The following is a 23,204-nucleotide window of genomic DNA, read 5'->3' as shown; positions in this document are numbered from 1 at the left end:
TGGTGCAATATTGGGAATATAGATGGCAATAATAGATGTTTGTTAAATTAGTGTTAAACAATTTTTGAAAAGTCTTTCTATGTATAAGACACTGTGTTATGACCTAAAGATAAATAGATACTCCCACATCTCTATCTTTACCCAAGTACAAACCATTTTATAATTGTATTCATCACTCAACAACCCCTTCTAATGGAAGACTAACTTCTAGTCACCTTTATGGTCTCAGGTTTAAATTTCAGTGTTGAAACCTCCTCTGACACTAGACTAAGTCATATTCTCCTGGCGAACAATTTCAAAGAATCCTGAAATACGTTTTGCACTTACACACTTTTAATTATGTAGGTACTGGAGCAAATAATTGCATTTGTCTTTTTTATCTACTATCCTACAACTCCCATGAGGGAGGGGGTCATGTCTGCCTTGTTCTAAGTTTATTCTTAGAACATTGCAGAGTGCCTGGTACATAGCAGTACTAAATGAATGAATGGGTGAGTGAATAAATGAATGATCTTTTTAATGTTTATTCTGTTGTAGTAAGAATACTTAGCATAAGGGACTTCGCTGGTTGTCCAGTGGTAAAGAATCTGCCTTCCAGTGCAGGGGATGCAGGTTTGATCCCTGGTCGGGGAACTAAGATCTCACATGGCATGGGGCAACTAAGCCCGTGAGCCAAAACTACTGAGCTCGCATGCCTCAACTAGAGCCCGCGTGCTGCAACTAACACACAGCGCAGTGCAAAAATAAAATAAATAAAATGTTTAAAGGAAAAAAAAAGCCTTTGCTTTAAAAAAAATTTAGCATGAGACTTATCCTCTTAGTAGGTTTTTAAGTGTACAATACAGTATTGTTAACTATAGGTACAATGTTCTACAGCAGATCTCTAGAACTTACTCATCTTGCTTAACTCAAACTTTATGTGTATTGAATAGCCTCCTCATTTCACTCTAACCTCAGCCCCTGGCAACCATCATTCCACTCTTGATTCTATGAACTTGACTCTTTTAGATATCTTTTTTTTTTTTTTTTTTTCTTTTTGCGGTATGTGGGCCTCTCACTGTTGTGGCCTCTCCCGTTGCGGAGCACAGGCTCCGGATGCGCAGGCCCAGCGGCCATGGCTCACGGGCCCAGCCACTCCGCGGCATATGGGATCCTCCCAGACCGGGGCACGAACCCGTATCCCCTGCATCGGCAGGCGGACTCTTAACCACTTGCGCCACCAGGGAGGCCCTAGATATCTTATAAAGTAGAATCATGCAGTACTGTCCTGTGACCAGCTTATTTCACTTAGCATAGTGTTCTCCAGGTTCATCTATATTGTCACATATTACAGAATTTCTTTCTTTTTTTAAGACTATAATATTACATTGTATGTGTTTACCAAAATTTGTTTATCCATTTCTTTGTTGATGGACATTTACATTGCTTTCATATCTTGGCTAGTATGAATAATGCTGCAATGAACAAGGGAGTCCTAATATCTCTTTGAGATACTAATTTCAGTTCTTTTAGGTAAATATCTAGAGATGGGATTAGTGAATTATATGGCAGTTCTATTTTTAATTATTTGAAGGACCTCCCTACAGTTTCCCATAACAACTGCACCATTTTGCCTTCCCAGCAAAGCTGTACAAGAGTTTCCTCTTTCTCTACATCCTGGCCCACACTTGTCTTTTTTTTTTTTTTTTGGTAATAGCCATCCAGACACATGTGAGGTGATACCTCATTGTGGTTTTGATTTGCATTTACTTGATGATTAGTGATGTTGAGCACCTTTTCATATCCCTGTTGGCCATTTCTATGTATTCTTTGGGAAAAAGTCTATTTAAGTCTTTAGCTCATTTTTTAATCGAGTTATTAGTTTTTATGCTGTAGAGTTTTATGAGTTCCTTATATATTTTGGAAATTAACCCCTTATCAGATATACAGTTTGCAAATATTCTCTCCTAGTCTGTAGTTGCCTTTTCACTCTGTTGATTATTTCCATGCTGTGCAGAAGCTTTTTAGTTCGATGCAGTCTCACGAGTCTATTTTTGTTTTTGTTGCCTGTGCTTTTGGTTTGGTATCAAAGAAATCATTGCCAAAACCAATGACATGAATCCTTTTCCCTATGTTTTCTTCCAGGAGTTTTACTCTTACAGTTTTAGGTCTTACATTTGTCTTTAATCCATTTTGACTTGATTTTTTTGTATAGTGTAAGATAATTGTTAATTTTGTTCTCTAGGGATATCCAGTATTCCCAGCACTATTTATTTATTTATTTATTTACTTACTTATTTATTTACTTATTTATTTTGCGGTACGCGGGCCTCTCACCGCTGTGGCCTCTCCCGCTGCGGAGCACAGGTTCCGGACGCGCAGGCTCAGTGGCCATGGCTCACGGGCCCAGCCGCTCTGCGGCATGTGGGATCCTCCCGGACCAGGGCATGAACCCGTGTCCCCCACGTCGGCAGGTGGACTCTCAACCACCGTGCCACCAGGGAAGCCCCCCAGCACTATTTATTGAAGAGACTATCCTTTGCCCACTGTGTATTCTTGAAGCCCTTGTCAAAAATTAGTTGACTGTATACGCATGCGTTTATTTTTGGTTCACTATTCTATTCATTGGTCTGTATTGTGTCTTTATGACAGTATCATACTGTTTTAATTACTGTAACTTTGTAATATATTTTGGAATCAGGAAGTGTGAGGCCTACAGCTTTGTCCTTTTTTCTCAAGATTATTTTGGCTATTTGGGGTTCTTTGTGGTTCCATATGAATTTTAGAATTGTTTTTTCTATTTCTGTAAAAAATTCTATTGGGACTTTGATATGGATGTATTGAATCTGCTTTGGGTAGAATAGATATTTTAGCAATATTAAGTCTTCCAACCCAAGAACACAGGATGTTTTAATGTTTGAGTCTTGTTTAGTTTCTTTTATCAATATTTTGTAGTTTTCAGTATACAAGTCTTTCATTTCCTTAGTTAAGTTTATTCCTAGGTATTTTCTTCTATTTGGTATTATAGTTAATGAGATTGTTTCCTCATTTCCTTTTCAGATAGTTCACTGTTATTGTAGAGTAATGAAAATGATTTTTGTATGTTGATTTTGTATCTTGCAACTTTATTGAATTTGTTTATTAGTTCAAACAATTTTTTGATGGACTTTCCAGTTTTCTCTGTATAAAATTATGTTGTCTGCAAACAGGGACAATTTTTCCTGATTTGTACACTTTTTTTTTCTTGCCTAATTACCCTGGCTAAGGACAACCTTACTCAGATTTCCAGATATGGTCATTAGGATGATCGTGAAGAAGATGACTCTTGTAGTGTCTTTGTGTGGCTTTGCTATTGAGGTGATGCTGAACTCATAAAATGAGTTTGAAGATGGTCTCACTGCTTCTTATTTTTGGAAGACTTTAAGAAGAATTAGTATAATTTTTCTTTGAATGTGTGGTAGAATTCACCCATGAAGCCAAATTATCTTTGGCTTTTCTTTGTTGGAAGGCTCTTGATTACTGATTTAATCTCTTTATATGTCATTGATCTGTTCAGGCTTTCTTTTTCTCTTTTTCCCCCCCAAATTTATTGAGATATTATTGACCTGTAACATAATTAAGTTTAAGGAGTACAATGTGATGATTTGATGCACATATATATTGCAAAATGATTACCACAATATGGTTAATTAACACGTCCTCCCCTTACATAATTATCTTTTTGTGTGTGTATGTGATGAGAACATTTAAGATCTGCTTTCTTGACAACTTTCAAGTATATAATACAGTATTGTTTACTAAAGTCACTATGCTCCACATTAGATCCCTAGACCTTATTCATCTTATAGGTGGAAGTTTGTACCTTTGACAAACATCTCACTGTTTCCCCACCTGCAGAGCCTGACAGCCTCTATTGTACCCTCTATTTCTATGATTTTGGTTTTTTAAGATTCCACATATAAGTGAGAACATACAGTACTTGCCTTTCTCTGTCTGACTTATTTCAGTTAGCTTCATGCCCTCAAAGTCCGTCCATGTTGTCACATAAGGCAGGATAGCTTTTTTATGGCTGAATAATATTCCATTGTGTTTGTGTGTGTGTGTGTGTGTGTACATTATGATATATATGTGTGTGTGTGTGTATATATATATATCATATTTTCTTTATCCATTCATCTGTTGATGGACACTTAGGTTATTTCCATGTCTTGGATATTATGAATAATGCTGCAATAAACATGGGAGTGCATGTATCTCTTTGAGATGATGTTTTCATTTCCTTCAGGTATATATCCAGAAATGGGATTGCTAGATCATATGATAGTTCTATTTTAACTTTATTCTTAATTCAGTCTTGATAAGTTATATGTTTCTAGCATTTATGTATTTTTTCTAGGTTATCCAATTTGTTCACACATAATTGTTTGTGTAATCCCTTATGATACTTTTTATTTCTGAGGCGTCCTTTTTTTTAAAATAAAGTTATTTATTTTTGGCTGCATTGGGTCTTCGTTGCTGTGCATGGGCTTTCTCTAGTTCGGTGAGCAGGGCTACTCTTCGTTGCAGTGTGCGGGCTTCTCATTGCAGTGGCTTCTCTTGTTGTGGAGCAGGGGCTCTAGGTGTGTGGGCTTTAGTAGTTGTGGCTTGTGGGCTCTAGAGCACAGGCTCAGTAGTTGTGGCACATGGGCTTAGTTGCTCCGCTGCATGTGGGATCTTCCTGGACCAGGGATCAAACCCATGTCCCCTGCATCAGCAGGCAGATTCTTAACCACCACTAGGGAAGTTTCTTCTTTCATTTATGATTTTATTTATTGAGCCCTCTTTTTTCCCTAGTCTAGCTACAGATTTCTCTATTTTGTTTATTTTTTAAAATACAACTCTTAATTTTGAAGATTTTTAAAATTATTTTTCGATTTTCTATTTCTGCTATATCTTTATTTAATTAATTTATTTTTTTGAGTTATGAGTTATGTTTTATTTGGGGCAAAATGAGGACTATAGCCCAGAAGACAGCATTTCAGATAGCTCTGAGAAACTGCTCCAAAGAGACTGGGGGGAAAAGTCAGTATATATGTGAATTTGGTGAAGGGGGAGAGTACATGCAATCAAGCACACATTTTTTTGCAGCAGGTTTCTGCTAGTCATGAGGAGCAGACGTCACCATGAAGGATTTTAGTGCTTTTCTAGTTATGAGGAGATATAAGAATTGGGCTCATAAAATTGACTCCTGAAAATATCTAACTATCTGAAGACCTGTTCACCCAGTCTTTTCCAGAGCACAGAGTGCCTCATTTCTCCTCTCCACCCTGAACTCCTTTCAGGGAGTATTGAAAGTCATCTGCTATGATCTTTATTTTTTCCTGCCTTCTGCTTGGGTTTAGTTTTTTCTTCTTTTTCTAGTTCCATGGGATGTAAAGTCAGGTTGTTTATTTTAAATTTTTCTTCTTTTTTAATGTGATATTTATCACTATAAACTTCCTTTTTGGTACTGCTTTAGCTGCATATCCTAAGTTGCATTTCCCTTTTCATTTGTCTCAAGGTTTTTTTTTCACATCTTTATTGGAGTATAAATGCTTTACAATGTTCTGTTAGTTTCTGCTGTACAACAAAGTGAATCAGCTATATATATATATCCCCATATCCCCTCCCTCTTGAGAGTCCTCCCACCCTCCCTATCCCATCCCTCTAGGTCGTCAGAAAGCATCAAGTTGATCTCCTTGTGCTATGCAGCAGCTTCCCCCAGCCATCTGTTTTACGTTGGGTAGTGTATATATGTCAATGCTACTCTCTCACTTCATCCCAGCTTCCCCTTCCCCCGCTGTGCCCTCAAGTCCATTCTCTATGTCTGCATCTTTATTCCTGCCCAGCCACTAGGTTTGTCAGTACCGTTTTTTTAAATTCCATATATATGTGTTAGCATACAGTATTTGTTTTTCTCTTTCTGACTTACTTCACTCTGTATGACAAATTCTAGGTCCATCCACCTCACTACAAATAACTCAATTTCGTGCCTTTTTATGGTTGAGTAATATTCCATTGCATATATGTGCCACATCTTCTTTACCCATTCATCGGTCAGTGGACATTTAGGTTGCTTTTATGTCCTGGCTATTATAAATAGTGCTGCAATGAACATTGGGGTGCATGTATTTTTTTGAGTTATGGTTTTCTCAGGGTATATGCCCAGTAGTGGGATTGATGGGTCGTATGGTAGTTCTATTTGTAGTTTTTTAAGGAACCTCCATACTGTTCTCCACAGTGGCCATATCAATTTACATTCCCACCAACAGTGCAGGAGGGTTCCCTTTTCTCCACACCCTCTCCAGCACTTATTTGTAGATTTTTTTGATGATAGCCATTCTGACTGGTGTGAGGTGATACCTCATTGTGGATTTGATATGCATTTCTCTAATGATTAGTGATGTTGAGCATCTTTTCGTGTGTCTCTTGGCCATCTGTATGTCTCCTTTGGAGAAATGTCTATTTAGGTCTTCCTACCATTTTTGGATTGGATTGTTTGTTTTTTTGATATTGAGCTGCATGAACTGCTTGTGTATTTTGGAGATTAATCCTGTGCTATGCAGAAGCTTCTGCATAGCAGAAGCAACTGACGTTGCTTCATTTGCAAATATTTTCTCCCATTCTGAGGGTTGTCTTTTCGTCTTGTTCATGGTTTCCTTTGCTGTGCAAAAGCTTTTAAATTACATTAGGTCCCATTTGTTTATTTTTGTTTCTGTTTCCCTTACTCTAGGAGGTGGGTCAAAAAGGATCTTGCTGTGTTTTATGTCATAGAGTGTTCTGCCTATGTTTTCCTCTAAGAGTTTTATAGTGTCTGGCCTTACATTTAGGTCTTAAATCCATTTTGAGTTTATTTTTGTGTATGGTGTTAGGGTGTGTTCTAATTTCATTCTTTTACATGTAGCTGTCCAGTTTTCCCAGCACCACTTATTGAAGAGGCTGTCTTTTCTCCGTTGTATACTCTTGCCTCCTTTATCAAAGATGACCATATGTGCCTGGGTTTATCTCAGGGCTTTCTATCCTGTTCCATTGATCTATATTTTTGTGCCAGTACCATACTGTCTTGATTACTGTAGCTTTGTAGTTTAGTCTGAAGTCCGGGAGCCTGATGCTTCCAGCTCCATTTTTCATTCTCAAGATTGCTTTGGCTATTCGGGGTCTTTTGTGTTTCCATACAAATTGCAAAATTTCTTGTTCTAGTTCTATGAAAAATGCCATGGGTAATTTGACAGGGATTGCATTGAACCTGTTGATTGCTTTGGGTAGTATAGTCATTTTCACAATACTGATTCTTCCAATCCAGGAGCATGGTATATCTCTCCATCTGTTTATGTTATCTTTGATTTCTTTCACCAGTATTTTATAGTTTTCTGAGTACAGGTCTTTTCCCTCCTTAGGTAGATTTATTCCTAAGTATTTATTCTTTTTGTTGCGAGGGTAAATGGGATTCTTTCCTTCATTTCTCTTTCTGATCTTTCATTGTTAGTGTATAAGAATGCAAGAGATTTCTGTGCATTAATTTTGTATCCTGCAACCTTACTAAATTCATTGATTAGTTCTAGTAGTTTTCTGGTGGCATCTTTAGGATTTTCTATGTATAGTATAATGTCATCGTCAAACAGTGACAGTTTTACTTGTTTTCCTATTTGTATTCCTTTTATTTCTTTTTCTTCTCTGATTGCCATGGCTAAGACTTCCAATACTATGTTGAATAATAGTGGCAAGAGTGGACATCCTTGTCTTTTTCCTTGTCTTAGAGGAAATGCTTTCAGTTTTTCACCATTGAGAATGATGTTTGCTGTGGGTTTGTCATATATTGCTTTTATTATGTTGAAGTAGTTTCCCTCTATGCTCACTTTCTGGAGAGTTTTTATCATAAATGAGTGTTGAATTTTGACAGAAGCTTTTTCTGCATCTGTTGAGATGATCATATGGGTTTTATTCTTTAATTTGTTAATATGGTGTATCACATTGATTGTTTTACATATATTGAAGAATCATTGCATCCCTGGGATAAATCCTATTTGATCATGGTGTATGATCCTTTTAATGTGTTGTTGGATTCTCTTTGTTAGTATTCTGTTGAGGATTTTTGCATCTATATTCATGAGTGATATTGGTCTGTAATTTTCTTTTTTTGTAGTATCTCTCTCTGGTTTTGGTATCAGGGTGATGGTGGCCTCATAGAATGAGTTTGGGAGTGTTCCTTCCTCTGCCATTTTTTGGAAGAGTTTGAGAAGGATGGGTGTTAGCTCTTCTCTAAATGTTTGATAGAATTCACCTGTGAAGCCATCTGGTCCTGGACTTTTGTTGGAAGATTTAAAATCACAGTTTCCATTTCATTACTTGTGATTGGTCTGTTCATATTTTCTATTTCTTCCTGGTTGAGTCTTAGAAGGTTATACCTCTCTAAGAATTTGTCCATTTCTTCCACGTTGTCCATTTTATTGGCATAGAGTTGCTTGTAGTAGTCTCTTAGGATGCTTTGTATCTCTGCAGTGTCTGTTGTAACTTCTCCTTTTTCATTTCTAATTTTATTGATTTGAGTCCTCTCTCTCTTTCTCTTGATGAGTTTGGCTAATGGTTTATCAATTTTGTTTTTCTTCTCAAAGAACGAACTTTTAGTTTTATTGATCTTTGCTATTGTTTTCTTTGTTTCTATTTCATTTATTTCTGCTCTGATCTTTATGGTTTCTTTCTTTCTGCTAACTTTGAGTTTTGTTGTTCTTTCTCTAGTTCCTTTAGGTGTAAGGTTAGATTGTTTATTTGAGATTTTTCTTGTTTCTTGAGGTAGGCTTGTATTGCTATAAACTTCCCTCTTAGAACTGCTTTTGCTGCATCCCATAGGTTTTGGATCATCATGTTTTCATTGTCATTTGTCTCTTGGTTTTTTTTTTTTTTTTTTTTTTTTTGCGGTATGCGGGCCTCTCACTGTTGTGGCCTCTCCCGTTGCGGAGCACAGGCTCCGGACGCGCAGGCCCAGCGGCCATGGCTCACGGGCCCAGCCGCTCCGCGGCATATGGGATCCTCCCAGACCGGGGCACGAACCCGTATCCCCTGCATCGGCAGGCGGACTCTCAACCACTGCGCCACCAGGGAGGCCCCTGTCTCTTGGTATTTTTTGATTTCCTCTTTGATTTCTTCAGTGATCTCTTGGTTATTTAGTAACGTATTGTGTAGCCTCCATGTGTTTGTGTTTTTTACATTTTTTCCCCTGTAATTGATTTCTAATCTCATAGCGTTGTGGTCAGAAAAGATGCTTGATATGATTTCAATTTTCTTAAATTTACTGAGGCTTGATTTGTGACCCAGGATGTTATCTCTCCTGGAGAATGTTCCGTGCGCACTTGAGAAGAAAGTGTAATCTGCTGTTTTGGGATGGAATTTCCTATAAATATCAATTAAATCTATCTGGTCTGTTGTGTCATTTAAAACTTGTGTTTCCTTATTAATTTTCTGTTTAGATGATTTGTCCATTGGTGTAAATGAGGTGTTAAAGTCCCCCACTATTATTGTGTTACTGTCGATTTCCTCTTTTTTTTTTTTTTTTTTGCAGTACATGGGCCTCTCACTGCCGTGGCCTCTCCCGTTGCGGAGCACTGGCTCCAGACGCACAGGCCCAGCGGCCATCGCCCACGGGCCCAGCTGCTCCGCGGCATGTGGGATCCTCCCGGACTGGGACATGAACCTGCGTCCCCCACATTAGCAGCCGGACTCTCAGCCACTGCGCCATCGGGGAAGCCCCCAATTTCCTCTTTTATAGCTGTTAGTATTTGTCTTATGTATTGATATGCTCCTATTTTGGGTGCATAAATATTTATAATTGTTATGTTTTCTTCTTGGATTGATCCCTTGATTATTATGTAGTGTCCTTATCTCTTGTAACAGTCTTTATTTTAAAGTCTATTTTATCTGATATATGAGTATTGCTACTCCAGCTTTCTTTTGATTTCCATTTGCATGGAATATCTTTTTCCATCCCCTCACTTTCAGTCTGTATGTGTCCCTAAGTCTGAAGTGGGTCTCATGTAGACAGCATATATATAGGTCTTGTTTTTGTATCCATTCAGCCAGTCTCTTTCTTTTGGTTTAATACATTTACATTCAAGGTGATTATCAATATGCATGTTCCTGTGACCATTTTCTTAATTGTTTTGGGTTTGTTTTTGTAGGTCCTTTTCTTCTCTTGTGTTTCCTGCTTAGAGAAGTTCCTCTAGCATTTTTTGTAGAGCTGGTTTGGTGACACTGAATTCTCTTAGCTTTTGCTTGTCTGTAAAGCTTTTGATTTCTCCATCAAATCTGAATAAGATCCTTGCCAGGTAGAGTAGTCTTAGTTGTAGGTTTTTCCCTTTCATCACTTTAAATATGTTCTGCTGCTTCCTGTGTCTTGCAGCGTTTCTGCTGAAAGATCAGCTGTTAACCTTATGGGGATTCTCTTGTATGTTGTTTGTTGCTTTTCCCTTGCTGCTTTTAATATTTTTTCTTTCTATTTAATTTTTGATAGTGTGATTAATATGTGTTTCAGCATGTTTCTCCTTGGGTTTATCCTGTATGGGACTCACTGCGCTTCCTGGACTTGTGTGGCTATTTCCTTTCCCGTATTAGGGAAGTTTTTGACTATAATCTCTTCAAATATTTTCTCAGACCCTTTCTTTTTCTGTTCTTCTTCTGGGACCCCTATAATTCAAATGTTGGTGCCTTTAATGTTGTCCACAGGTCTCTGAGACTGTCCTCAATTCTTTTCATTCTTTTTTCTTTATTCTGCTCCCTAGCAGTTATTTCCACCATTTTGTCTTCCAGCTCACTTATCCATTCTTCTGCCTAAATTATTGTGCTATTGATTCCTTCTAGAGCATTTTTAATTTCATTTATTGTGTTGTTCATCATTGTTTATTTGCTCTTTAGTTCTTCTAGGTCCTTGTTAAACGTTTCTTATATTTTCTCCATTCTGTTTCCATGATTTTGGATTATCTTTACTATCATTATCTGAATTCTTTTTCAGGTAAGTTGTCTATTTCATCTTCATTTATTTGGTCTTGTAGGGTTTTACCTTGCTCCTTCATCTGTAACGTGTTTTTTTGTAGTTTCTTTTTTTTTTTTTTTTTTTAATGGGTGCGGCTGTTTTCCTGTCTTACTGTTTACTTGGCCTGAGGTGTGCAGCACTGGAGTTTGCAAGCAGTTGGGTAGAGCCAGGTCTTGGTACCAAGATGAGGACCTCCAGGAGGCTTCACTCTGATTAATATTCCCTGGGGTCTGAGGTTCTCTTTTAGTCCAGCGGTTTGGACTCAGCACTCCCACCACAGGAGCTCGGGCCTGACCTCCAGCCTGGGAACCAAGATCCTGCAAGCCATGTGTTGTGGCAAAAAAAAAAAAAAAAAAAAAAAGATTAAAAGAAAAAAAGCAGTACAATAATAAAGGATAAAAAATAAAAATAAAATTAGAAAGATAAAAAATATATTAGGAAAAAATATATAATTGAAACAACTGTAACAAGGTAACACAAAACCTCAACAGAAAAAAGAGGGAAAAAAGGAACAAGTCAAAAGGAGCAGAACAGTAACAAAGTGTAAATAATAAAATAAAATTAGAAAAATAAAAGATTTATTAGAATAAATAAAAATATAAATGAATCAACAGCAAGATAAAACAGAACCCCAATCTAAGAGGAAAAAAGAAAAAAAAAAGCCTTGGCTATGGGGGCAGAGTTTAGGCAGGAGGTAGAACTTAGGCAGAGGCGGGGTTTAGGGTGGGGTGGGACCTCTGCTTAGGACCTGCGTGGAAGGGGAGAGGCAGCATGTCCAAAGGGGGGCCTCCGGAATGTGGTGTTTGGAGGTAAGGTCCTGGGTGAGGATGTGTGGGTGGGGTTTAGGCCCAGGAAGGTTGGAGGGGGTCCCAGATGGGGTCTCTGTGTGTAGATGTAGGGCCCTGGGTGGGGGTTTAGGGGTGGGGCTTGGGTTCTGCACAGTAGGAGGGAGGCTCCAAGGGCAGAGGATTAGGCCTGGGAGCCCAACAGGCTCCCGGGTGCCTAAGTGGACAGGGAAAGTGCTGGCCACTTTCCCTCGCATTCCTCTGTGCCCCACCCCTGGGTCTCCCCCATTCCTGCTGGACCCCTAACCATAGGTGTGTCCCACTGGGTGTAGGAACTCCTCCCCTCCCCCAGTGCCCCTCAGGGGTGCTGGTCCCAGAGGTCTGGGCTTTACTTTTGCTCCCACTTCCCTCCCTCCCACTCCCTCAGGACCCACATGGCTGGAGTGGGCCTTGGTGGGCAGAGGATCAGACCTGGGATCTCAGCAGGCTCCTGGGGGCCCAAGTGGTCAGGGGAAACTTGGCCACACTCCCTTTTGATCCTCTGCCCTCCAGGTGGTCCCCCAATTTACCCCTTCGGGTGTGGGATCCCTTCCCCTCCTCCAACTGCCCCTTGGGCACCAGTCCCCTCCCACCTCCACTTCTCCTCCCTCCTCCCCCCCACACCCCACGTCCTACCCCGTCGCTGGTGTTAACTCCCGTCCCCTTAGGTGTCCATGGTTCCTCACTGGTGCCTGGTAGGTGCCCTAGTTGTGTGGAGACGTGAATTCTGTGTCCTCCTAGTCCACCATCTTGACTCAAGATATTTTTATATTTTCTTTTGATATCCTCTTGGACTCAGTGGTTGTTCAACAGTGTGTTATTTCGTTTCCATGTATTTGTGAGTTTTCCCCCTTTTCTTGCTGTCATTGATTTCAAGTTTCATTCTACTGTGGTTGGAAAATATACTTAGTATAATTTCGATTTTCTTAAATTTGTTAAAACTTTTTGTGACCTAATACGTGATCATTCCTGAAGCATATTCCATGTCTGCTTGAGAAGAATGTGTTTTCTTCTGCTGTTGGGTGAAAAGTCCTGTATATGTCTGTTAGGCCCATTTGGTCTATAGTATTGTTCAAATACGCTGTTTCTTATTGATCTTCTGTCAAGATGTTCTATCCATTATTGAAATTGAAGTATTTAAAAATACTATGATTGTATTGTTGTCAATTTCTTCTTTCAGATTTATCAATATTTGTTTCATATAATTAGGTGTTTTGATGTTGAGTTCATATACATTTATACTTGTTATATTTTCCTGTTGAAGTGATCCTTCTATCATTATGTAATCATCCTCTTTGTTTCTAGAGACAAAAGTCTTTTTGACCTAAAGTCTACTTTGATATTAGCAGAGCCACTAAAGTGAATTTTTTTATTTCTATATGGATCTTGATTTTTTATTCATTCAGCTATTCTGTGTCTTTTTATTGGGGAGTTTAGTCCATTTACATTTAAAGTGATTATTGCTGGAGGATTTACTGTTGCCATTTGTTAACTATTTTCAGTTTATCTGATAGTTATTTTGTCCCACTTTTTCTCTCTTGCTGTCTTTCTTCATCTCATTGTGTGTGTGTTTTTAAATTGATATGTTTTGATTCCTTTTTCTTTTGTGTAACTTCTGTACATATTTTCTTTGTGGTAACTAAGGAGTTTACATAAAATATCTTACAGTTATAATGATCTATTTTAAGCTGATAACAACTTTACTACAAAAGTTGATCACAAATCTAGTCTCAATTTTTTTTTCAGGTATTTAAATCTTTCATTATACATCCTTTGTCAATAATATATATAACTTGAATGAATATTGCCAAAATTTTGGAAAATAAACAATATATTTGTAAATAATACAAAATTTAAGAAAGAAATCATGGTAAAAATTAGATGTGTTCAGTTAGATAACTAAAATACAACACATTAAATCTTACTGGACACCACTAAAACAACAACTATAAGGAAATTTATAACCATCATTGCTATATTGCAAAAAAAAAGACTGAAAACTATTACCAAAATGTCTTTCTCAAGCCTTCTCAAGAATTTAAATAAAGAACTTTAAATTAAACCCAAAGAAGTAAAGAAGAAAATAATAAAGATGAATATAAATTTATGAAATAGAAAATTAATGTACAATACAGAAAGGCACAAATTAAAAGTTTATCCTTTGAAAATGCTAATAAAATTGATAAACCACTAGCAAGATTTATTAATATATATAGAAAATACAATATTGGGATGAAAAGGGAACAACATTACAAATCTTACAGAAAATAAAAATAAGATATAATTTTAAAATATAAAGGAATTGGAAAACGAATTTGAAGAATATGTTAACAAAAATGACAAAGAAATAAACTGAGAAACTAAATATTTCTTTATTCATTAATGAAAATGAGCCTTACAATGAAAAACTTTTCCACAAAAATGGAAAGCCCAGATGGCTTCACCATTGAAGTCTTACAAATATTACAGGAATAAATATCACTGATCCTGTAAAAGTTCTTTTGAGAATAGACAACAAAGAAACCCTTTCCAAATCATTTTTATATTTTGATATCCCCACCTGAAAATTTCATTTTAAGAATGGAAAATAAGCCAAATTCTCTCATGAACATAGATGCAAACATCCTAAACCAAGTATTAGCCAATCAAATCCAATGATAATAAAATGGATAAAAAAGCAAACAAAGTGGGGTTTATTCCAGGAATTCTAGATTGATTTAGTATTCATAAATCAATCAAAGTTGTACTTGCATCTCTGAATTAGGATGTACAAGGATGTGAAAAACATTTGATCATATGGTAACAAGATAAACCTTAATGAAATGAAAATCATACCCATATATTCAATGAACCAGGAGTAGAGGATTCAAGAAAGCCTTGATGAACTGACATCCATATAGGTGAGCAGGTTGCACACCTAAGGACGGGTGCATAGTCTTGTCTGCCATACAGAGACAATTTGAAGGGATGAGAAGGCATCAGCCAATTCTTGGGTGACAGTGTAAACTGTCTGGACAGATAGAAATTTAGAAGAAAGCCAAATGCAAAGACAAATCATTTCACCCCAAAATTCCCTTCCCTTATCCTCCAAGGGTTTTACCTAGAAAGCAGCAACAGAGGAGGAGCTGATAATAAGAGAGAAATCATATAGTCCCACACAGCCTCACAGCAAATAGATGTTATTGCATTCATAGATTAAAAAAAATCTAAAATTGCTGTTCAGTGCTTAGTTTCAGAAGTATAAAGCCTCTAGAAGATAACATGAGAGACTATCTTTATGACCTTGGATTAGGCAAAGATTTCTTGAACTTGTCACTAAAACATTAAACATTAAAGAAAATATTGATAAATTAGACCATTAAAAGTAAAAATTTTGTTTATCAAAACATACAGCTGAGAGTGACAAGGCATACTTCAAAATAAGGGTATACCTTTTATGTATAAATCTGACAAAAGGATTTGTAGACAGATTATAAGAACAAATAAATAACAAAAGTTCAATCTGAGAATAAAATTGGTAAAAGGCCTGACGATACATTTTACAAAAAAGGACATACAAATAACTGATAAATATATATATTTTTAAATGCTTAACATAAGAGGCCCAGGGAGATGAGAGTGGACACTGCCTACTTGTTTGTGAAAAATTGTGTCTATCCCTGGATTTTATGGTGATATCCTTTTTTTAAAAAAATATTTATTTATTTACTTGGTTGTGCTGGGTCTTTGTTGCAGCAGGTGGGCTCCTTAGTCACGGCTCTAGGGCTCCTTAGTCGCAGCTCGCTGACTCCTTAGTTGCGGCAGGTGGGCTCCTAGTTGCAGCATGCATGTGGGATCTAGTTCCCTGACCAGGGATTGAACCCGGGCCCCCTGCATTGGGAGCGTGGAATCTTCACCACTGTGCCACAGGGGAAGTCCCGATGTTATCCTTTTTAACAACTGTGGATACATAACTTTTTGTCTATTGAAGTGCTGTTACCGGGACTCCTTTAAGCCAGCTCTTTCCATAGATTGTCTTCATATCCCTGACCCTTGTGGAGTAAAATTGCTTTACAATGTTGTGTTAGTTTCTGCTGTACAATGAAGTGAATCAGTTATATGTATACCTATATCCCCTCCGTCTTGAACTTCCCTCCCATCCTTCCCAGCCCACCCAACCCATCTAGGTCGTCACGAATTGGGAGATTAGGTTTGACGTAAATACACTAAAGTGTAAAATGTATAGCTAGTGGGAACCTGCTGTATAGCACAGGGAGCTCAGCTCGGTGCTCTGTGATGACCTTGTGGTTCTTATTGCAGGATGCCCTCAGCAATAACCATCAGGAAATTTTGAAAGAGACAAAGCTTGTTACTTACAAGTCCTGGAAATCATGTAGCACACCTGGGGTCGCACAGGGTCATGGGATAGAGTGAGAGAGAGAGAGATCTTAGGGTTCTGCTTTTATTGGGGTAGAGAATGGGAGCCTAGGGTTTAATGGGCTCACTCTATTGGTGGCTTTGAAACATAAGAGCAGGAATTTAAAGCAAGTGAAGAGAAAATACAAGTCGTCAGTTATCTAAGGAGCTTGGGAGTGGGGATCAGCCTGGTTCTTTAGTTGTGTGGCTGGCAGTGTTTATTCAAAATATCTGAAGTGGCTGCCTCAGTCAGTAAAGCTTAAATCTGACACTTGCCTTACCAAAACAAACAAACAAACAAAACCAACTGTCAGGGCTTATGCTACACACCTAGAATAAGGCAGTGGCAGAAGTGGTAGCAATAAACACCTTCTTGAGAGATATTACAAAGAAGGATGGCATGCATATTTCATGCCTGCATCAGCCTAAGCATCTTAATGTGTAATTTTACGCCCTGGAAATACCAACTAGGTTGCTGAAAGAAAGCTCCACTGTGCCTCAGCACCCTCCACACCACCACTCCCCAGTAGTTTTTCCTACTACTCAAAGGCTTGTCTGCAAAAGTTCAAAGACAAACCTTAGCAAGCCAACCTTTGCAAACAAACCTTTGAGTAGTAGGAAAAACTTAAGGGAACTCTCAAAGGCTAAGCCTTCAGAGTTCCTTCTTTGTTATCTGGATCTAGTCTCCTGGTGGCAATACTGTGGAATTATTTTGGTCTGGCTTACATTAGGTGGGAATGAAACTTTTCTAGATCCCAGCATCACTATTTCCAAAGATAATGATAACCCTGTATAAGAGACACCAAGTCTTCCATAGAAAGTAACCTGGCCTGTTAATACCACCATCAATTGCATTTCCAATTGAGTTCATGATACCTTCTGAGATGTTAATTTACAAGGTGATATTTTTTTAAATGTATAATTTAACAGAAGAAAAAGAAAACACCCTCTAATCAGACTCCCGAAATAATGAACAGAGGAGAGGAAAAAGTGAAACTATGTTTCCTCAGGTATCTTCATCCTGAAATATACACACTTAATTTGAACCCAGCAGATTTTTGTGAAAATGCTATACTTTGTGACTCTAGAAAATTATAAATTAAAGTTGGCATTAATCGACATTCAGGTATTTTATATTTAAGATAGTTCTTCACATAAAATAAGACTAATGGACAACATAAACGCCCATCACATATGTTCCTGAAATTATTGTTTTGTAGTTTCTGGATTCACATTGTATTCATTTCAAAATGACTGATGTATTCTAGCTATCAGTTTTCTCATGGCCTCTTTCACCTCTTTGTTCCTCAGACTGTAGATCAGAGGGTTCAACATGAGGATCACCACTGTGTAGAAGACAGACACCACTTTAATATGTTCAGGTGAGTGGCTCGACTTCGGTATGATGTAAACAAATGTGACTGTCCCATGAAACAAAGTAACTGCAGTGAGGTGGGAAGTGCAAGTAGAGAAGGACTTGTGCCTTCCTTCTGTAGAGTGTATCTTCAGGATTGTGTGGAGGATGTACAGATATGAAACTATTTTGGTAAACAGTGTGATTACAGTGATTGACCCAGCTGAGATGGCAGGAGATATTTCAGCAACATAAACACGGGTACAAGGAAGCTTCACTAGTGGTGGCAGGTCACAGAAGAAATGGTTGATTTTATTTGGTCCACAGAAACTCAGACTCAATAAACATCTGATAAATGATGAAGCATTCACACATCCTCCCAAATAGGAAGCAATCAGTAAGATGACGCAGACCCTGGGAGACGTGTGTGTAGAGTAGAGAAGTGGGAAGCAGATGGCCACATAACAATCATAGGCCATGGCAGCCAACAGGAAGCACTCAGCTGTTCCAGAGATAACATCAGAGCCAAGCTGAGCTATGCAGCCAGTGACAGGGATAGTAGTTCTTTCTTTTAGGAAACTCACAATCATAATAGGTGTGACTGATGAGGAGTACCCAAGGACCACAGAGACCAAATGGGTGAGGAAAAGGTACATTGGGGTGTGAAGCTGAGGGCTTCTTTGGATTAACATGATTATGCTGGTATTGCCCAACATGGTAGCAACATAGATTCCTAGAAAAACCACAAAGAAGATGGAACAAAGTATAGGATTCTCTGTTAACCCCAAAATAATGAATTCTGTCATCATTGTGTGGTTTCCAAGCTCCATCTTATTTGGAATGATGCCTGTTGAAATAAAACCCAGTGGATATTAAAATGAATTGAGTGATCTCATAATTAATATATTTACCAGCCAACCTATCAGAAAATCAAAACATCGACCTCACTTTTGTCTAATGCTTTCACTTTACAAAATGTTTCCAAATGTATTTACATTATGCATGATTTGAGAATATTAATGTCCATTACCTTAAGGCCAAAGATACAAAGGGACCAATGACTCAGATCAGAACACAGCACTCACGTTTGTATCATTTGATCAATTCAGGTTGTTGAATGAACACTTACAGCAATTGTATTATTAATTATACTTTAGGTACTGTATAGACCTAACAAAAGAATACATTTCATAGTCATACATGAGTAAGGTATATATTAGAATATGTTGACAAAATGCCTACATGTGTATATTATACCAGCCACATGAGAGCAAAAGAGTAATACACAAATGTTAAAAATATCAAGAAGTCTTTTCACCTAACAAAATATTAATGAATAGGTTTAATCATAAAAATGCAAAAACTGGGGCCTGGTGGCGCAGTGGTTGAGAGTCCGCCTGCCGATGCATGGGACACGGGTTCATGCCCTGGTTCGGGAAGATCCCACATGCCGCGGAGCGGCTGGGCCCATGAGCCATGGCCGCTGAGCCTGCGCGTCCAGAGCCTGTGCTCTGCAATGAGAGAGGCCACAACAGTGAGAGGCCCGTGTACCGCAAAAAAAAAAAAAAAAAAAAAAGCAAAAATTAAAATTAAATCAGATTTTCATTTTAAGTCATACTGTGTACATGAAATATCTGAAAATGTTTTCAACAGAATACTTGGGTAAACTATTAAATAAAATTTTTAAATGTTCAGAATACAAAAGCGAGCTTTCATGTGATAAGGGAAATCTCCACCAACCAAAAATGATGTGAGAATTGATAATCAGCAAAATAAGCTGAACCAGAAGTGCGACTGTCTAGACTTATTTGCCAGTCTCCACGAGTAATGACCTGGTGCTTTAATAGCTGTGCAGGCATTGGAAATAAGGGTTTGGTGGTACTGTGCAAGTTGGAGAGTTTAAACTGAGACCTTCATGCCCTTCCCCACATTTCTACTCATAATTCAAGAGTCCTTTCCTTCAGCCTCAGTGTAATGATAGTCTTTAAAATATCCTCTTACTAGTCAAGGGAGATGAGAATTTTCCATCTCTGCTTAGTCCCTTGGAGAAATAAAACAACAACAACAATAATCTTGTATCTTCAGAAGTAACTGTAATTGGTTTATCCTGATACAGGTTTGGGATTTGACTTTACTTTCTTTGTTTAGTGTAAAACCCCAAACTGAATTATAAAGTAGTCATACATGGGCAGTAATGTACAACAGATTACTGTAATTCATTAAAGATGTGTTATATCAAAGGTGTATCTGTGGTAGATTAAAGATGAATGCAAATTTTGTTCTACTACTCCCACTGAGGAAGGAGTCTCATTCTCTATCAATTAAATTTAATCAGGAGTTAGTAACTTGTTTGACAGGCTGAAGTTCTGGGACTTCTGAAGCTAGGTCACAAGAAGCCTTGCAGTTTCCTTTTAGGATTCTTGGAATGTTCATCCTTGGAACCATCCCTCTGGGACCCCAGCTGCCATGTTGTGAGAAGCCTAAGTCACCCACCTGGAGTAACAATGTGTAGTTGTTCCGGTTGACAGTTACAGCTGCCCTCCCAGAAGATGGCTAACATCAACAACTAGCCAGTCCAGTCCAAGCATGTGAATGAAGACCCCAGCTGGGAATTGGATCTTGTAGCCTCAGCTGTCCCAAGTGATGCCACATGGATCATAGCTAAACCACCTAGATGAACCCTTCCCAATTCCTGACCCATAAAATTGTGAGGAAAAATAAAATGGTTCCTGTAAACCATATTTTGGTGTAGTTTATCAGCAATGGATAACTAAACATTGCCTAAAAGAGCAAAATGCCAATACTGTCTGAAGAGGCATATCTTCATCAAAGTCCCAAAGGATCCCACACTGATAAAGCTGCACCAGAGATAAATGAATAATTCAAAATTACCCCACACAAGAAGAAATGAGCCACCATGAATAAGAGTTAGCACAAATAAATAAATAATTATACCCTAAGATTTCAGATAATAGAATTATCTAAAACAGAATACAAAATAATTATCTTAAATGTTTAAAGAAATAAAATACATTATTAAAAATCAGAAAGATTCAAGGTACTATATGAGAAAGCAAATTTTATAAAAGAATAAAAACTACTAGAAATGAAAAATATTGTCATTTAATTAAAACTCAATAAATAGTTTAAATAGATTAGACACAGCTTAAAAGAAGATATGTAACCTAGAAATAGATGTTAAGGTTTTGTTGAGAAACAGAGAGACCAAAAATAAAATTGAATGAATAAAAGAGAAATTACTTGAGAAGATAGAATGAGAGGGCTCATTTTTACATTCAATGAAAGTTCCAGAAGAAGAACTTCGAAGGAATAAGAGAGAGGTAGTTTTTTACATAGACAATGACTGAAAATCATTTTTGATAATGATGAAAAATATGAATTCTCATATTTAGCAAGCACAACTTCTGACAAGTAGAATAAAAAGAAATGCTCACATAGTAAAACTAAAAAATAACAATGAAAAAATATTTAAATTAGCCAATGATAATAGATAATAACCTATGAAATCATGAACATTGAGACTAACAGCAGACTCTTCATCAGTAACAATAGAAACCAGAAGACATTGACATAATAACTTCAAAAGCATGAGAGAAAATAATGACCAGATAGATTAGCCAAAGCAGAACTACAATTGTCTGCAGACATTTTTTTCATCTGAAATTCAATAACTAGAGGTAGCATGAAGAGAATAGATAGAAAGAAAAAATTGCAATATTTATCATAAACAGAACATCAATAAAAGAATTTTCAAGTCAGTGAAGAAAGAAGGAAAATAAACCAGAAGGAAGGTCTTAATACACAGGAAGGAATGTGTAAATATACTGGCAAATATGTGAATAAGTATAAATAAACATTGAGTGCATAAAACAGTGATAATAATGATTAATTTGGATGTAATAATAATAATAAAACTAGACTTCTGGATTGCAAGACAGTATATAGGTGTTTAGAAATAAATGATCACTCCTTCCTAACAAGAATATAAAGCTGAATAAACTGAAAAACCAACTCTTCTTAATCCATAAGAGAAGTGACATCACAGGGCAAGCCACTGCCCCCAAAATTGGAGAGACAGACAGTCAGCTACAGAGGATCACAGCTTAGTGGGAAAGAAATCCATGAGCAGAAATCTCCTCAGGAACCAGTACTGGGTTAGGAAACCCTCAAATGTAGTTGATTAATTGCTGGAGGCTCAATGTGGACAAGCTTGAGAAATAAAAACTCCAAGGGGGCTCAGTCATGTGGGGTACCTCACTTATGAGTTTTACCTCCAGGAGCTCTTACCATGTCCTCAGAGCGAATATCAGAGAAAAATCCCCTCAGACTTCCAACAGGGGAAGGGAGGAGAGGAACCATTTTGATACATGCCAGAGAGTTCTGTTCTTCTTAACAGGGTCTGTCCTCAGGAGAAACTATTTGACCAGAGCCTAACCTACCTGTGGTAAGGAAAATACATAACTCTAGCCTCTTCCACTAGGAGAAAGGAAATACACAGCTCCAGCCCCTTCTAGCCATTCTCTCCCATCTAAGGAGAAAAAAACTGAGAAGCATTGGTGAAATTCACGGTCCAGGGGCATGGGCTCAACAAAAACTGAGACCCAATCATAAGACTGTGGAACACTTCCTCACCCCCCAACACCTTACTACAACATTACTAAAGGCCTATTTACTGAAGTTTCTTTTACCTAGTACATCATGTCTGCCATTTAAAAAAAATTCAAAGCATGCTAAAAGGCAAAACATACAATTTGAAGAGACTAATCAAGCCATCAGGCCCAGAGTCAGGCAGGAATGTTGACATTAGCAGACCAGAAATTTAATTATCAGACTAGGGACATCACTACAGATCCCATATACATCAAAAGGATAATAAAGAAATACTATGAACAATTTTATGCCCATAAATTTGATAACCCAGATGAAATGAACAAATCCCTTGAACACAATCTACTAAAACTCACTCAAGAAAAAACAGATGATCTGAATAGGCTTATATCTGTTAAAGATATGGAATCAGTAATTAATAACTTTCCAAAACAGAAAGCACCATATCCATATGGGTTCACTGGTGAATTGTATCAAACACTTAAGGAAGAAATGATACCAATTCTCCACAATCTCTTCCAGAAGATAAAATCAGAGGGAATACTTCCTAATTCATTCTATGAGCCCAGCATTACCCTAATACCAAAACTAGACAAATACAGTACAAGTAAAGAAAACTATAGGACTGTATTTCTCAAGAATATAGATGCAAAAATCCTCAACAAAACAGTAAATTGAATCCCACAATATATAAGGCACAAAACTACATATTCCAGAAGTGTTTGAGCAAACATGACATGGGGAGAGGAAAAAAACCTCTCATAATACATAGATGATATCATAGTCTGATCTATATAGAAAATTTTAAAGTGTATAAATTAATTACTATGATTAAAAAGTTTGGCAATGTTTTTGGATTTAAGATCAAAAATTTAAAATAAATGACAAAATTCCACTTCCAGAAAGATGGAGTAGTACATTTCCCTATTCGTACTGTTAAGAATAATTTTAAACCCTGGATATCATATATGAAATAAGCATA

At 37.4% G+C, this 23,204-nt stretch overlaps 1 protein-coding gene across 1 annotated transcript; it reads right to left on the bottom strand.

The window, feature by feature from the left end:
* Window positions 1-17,484: 17,484 nt before the first annotated feature.
* LOC132493898 (olfactory receptor 5P4-like) lies at window positions 17,485-18,423 on the bottom strand. Its single transcript, XM_060104817.1, has one exon. The coding sequence runs from the start codon at window positions 18,421-18,423 to the stop codon at window positions 17,485-17,487; it is 939 nt and encodes a 312-aa protein (XP_059960800.1).
* Between the last annotated feature and the right edge of the window lie 4,781 nt (window positions 18,424-23,204).

This window comes from Mesoplodon densirostris, chromosome 7, assembly GCF_025265405.1.
Source record: "Mesoplodon densirostris isolate mMesDen1 chromosome 7, mMesDen1 primary haplotype, whole genome shotgun sequence".
Taxonomy (NCBI): domain Eukaryota; kingdom Metazoa; phylum Chordata; class Mammalia; order Artiodactyla; family Ziphiidae; genus Mesoplodon; species Mesoplodon densirostris.
The sequence above is the reverse complement of the archived record's forward strand: the minus strand, read 5'-3'. Positions and strand labels throughout refer to the sequence as shown.

Excerpts from the sequence above, each read along its gene's own strand:
- LOC132493898 (XM_060104817.1), bottom strand. The coding sequence starts at position 18,423 with ATGGAGCTTGGAAACCACACAATGATGACAGAATTCATTATTTTGGGG.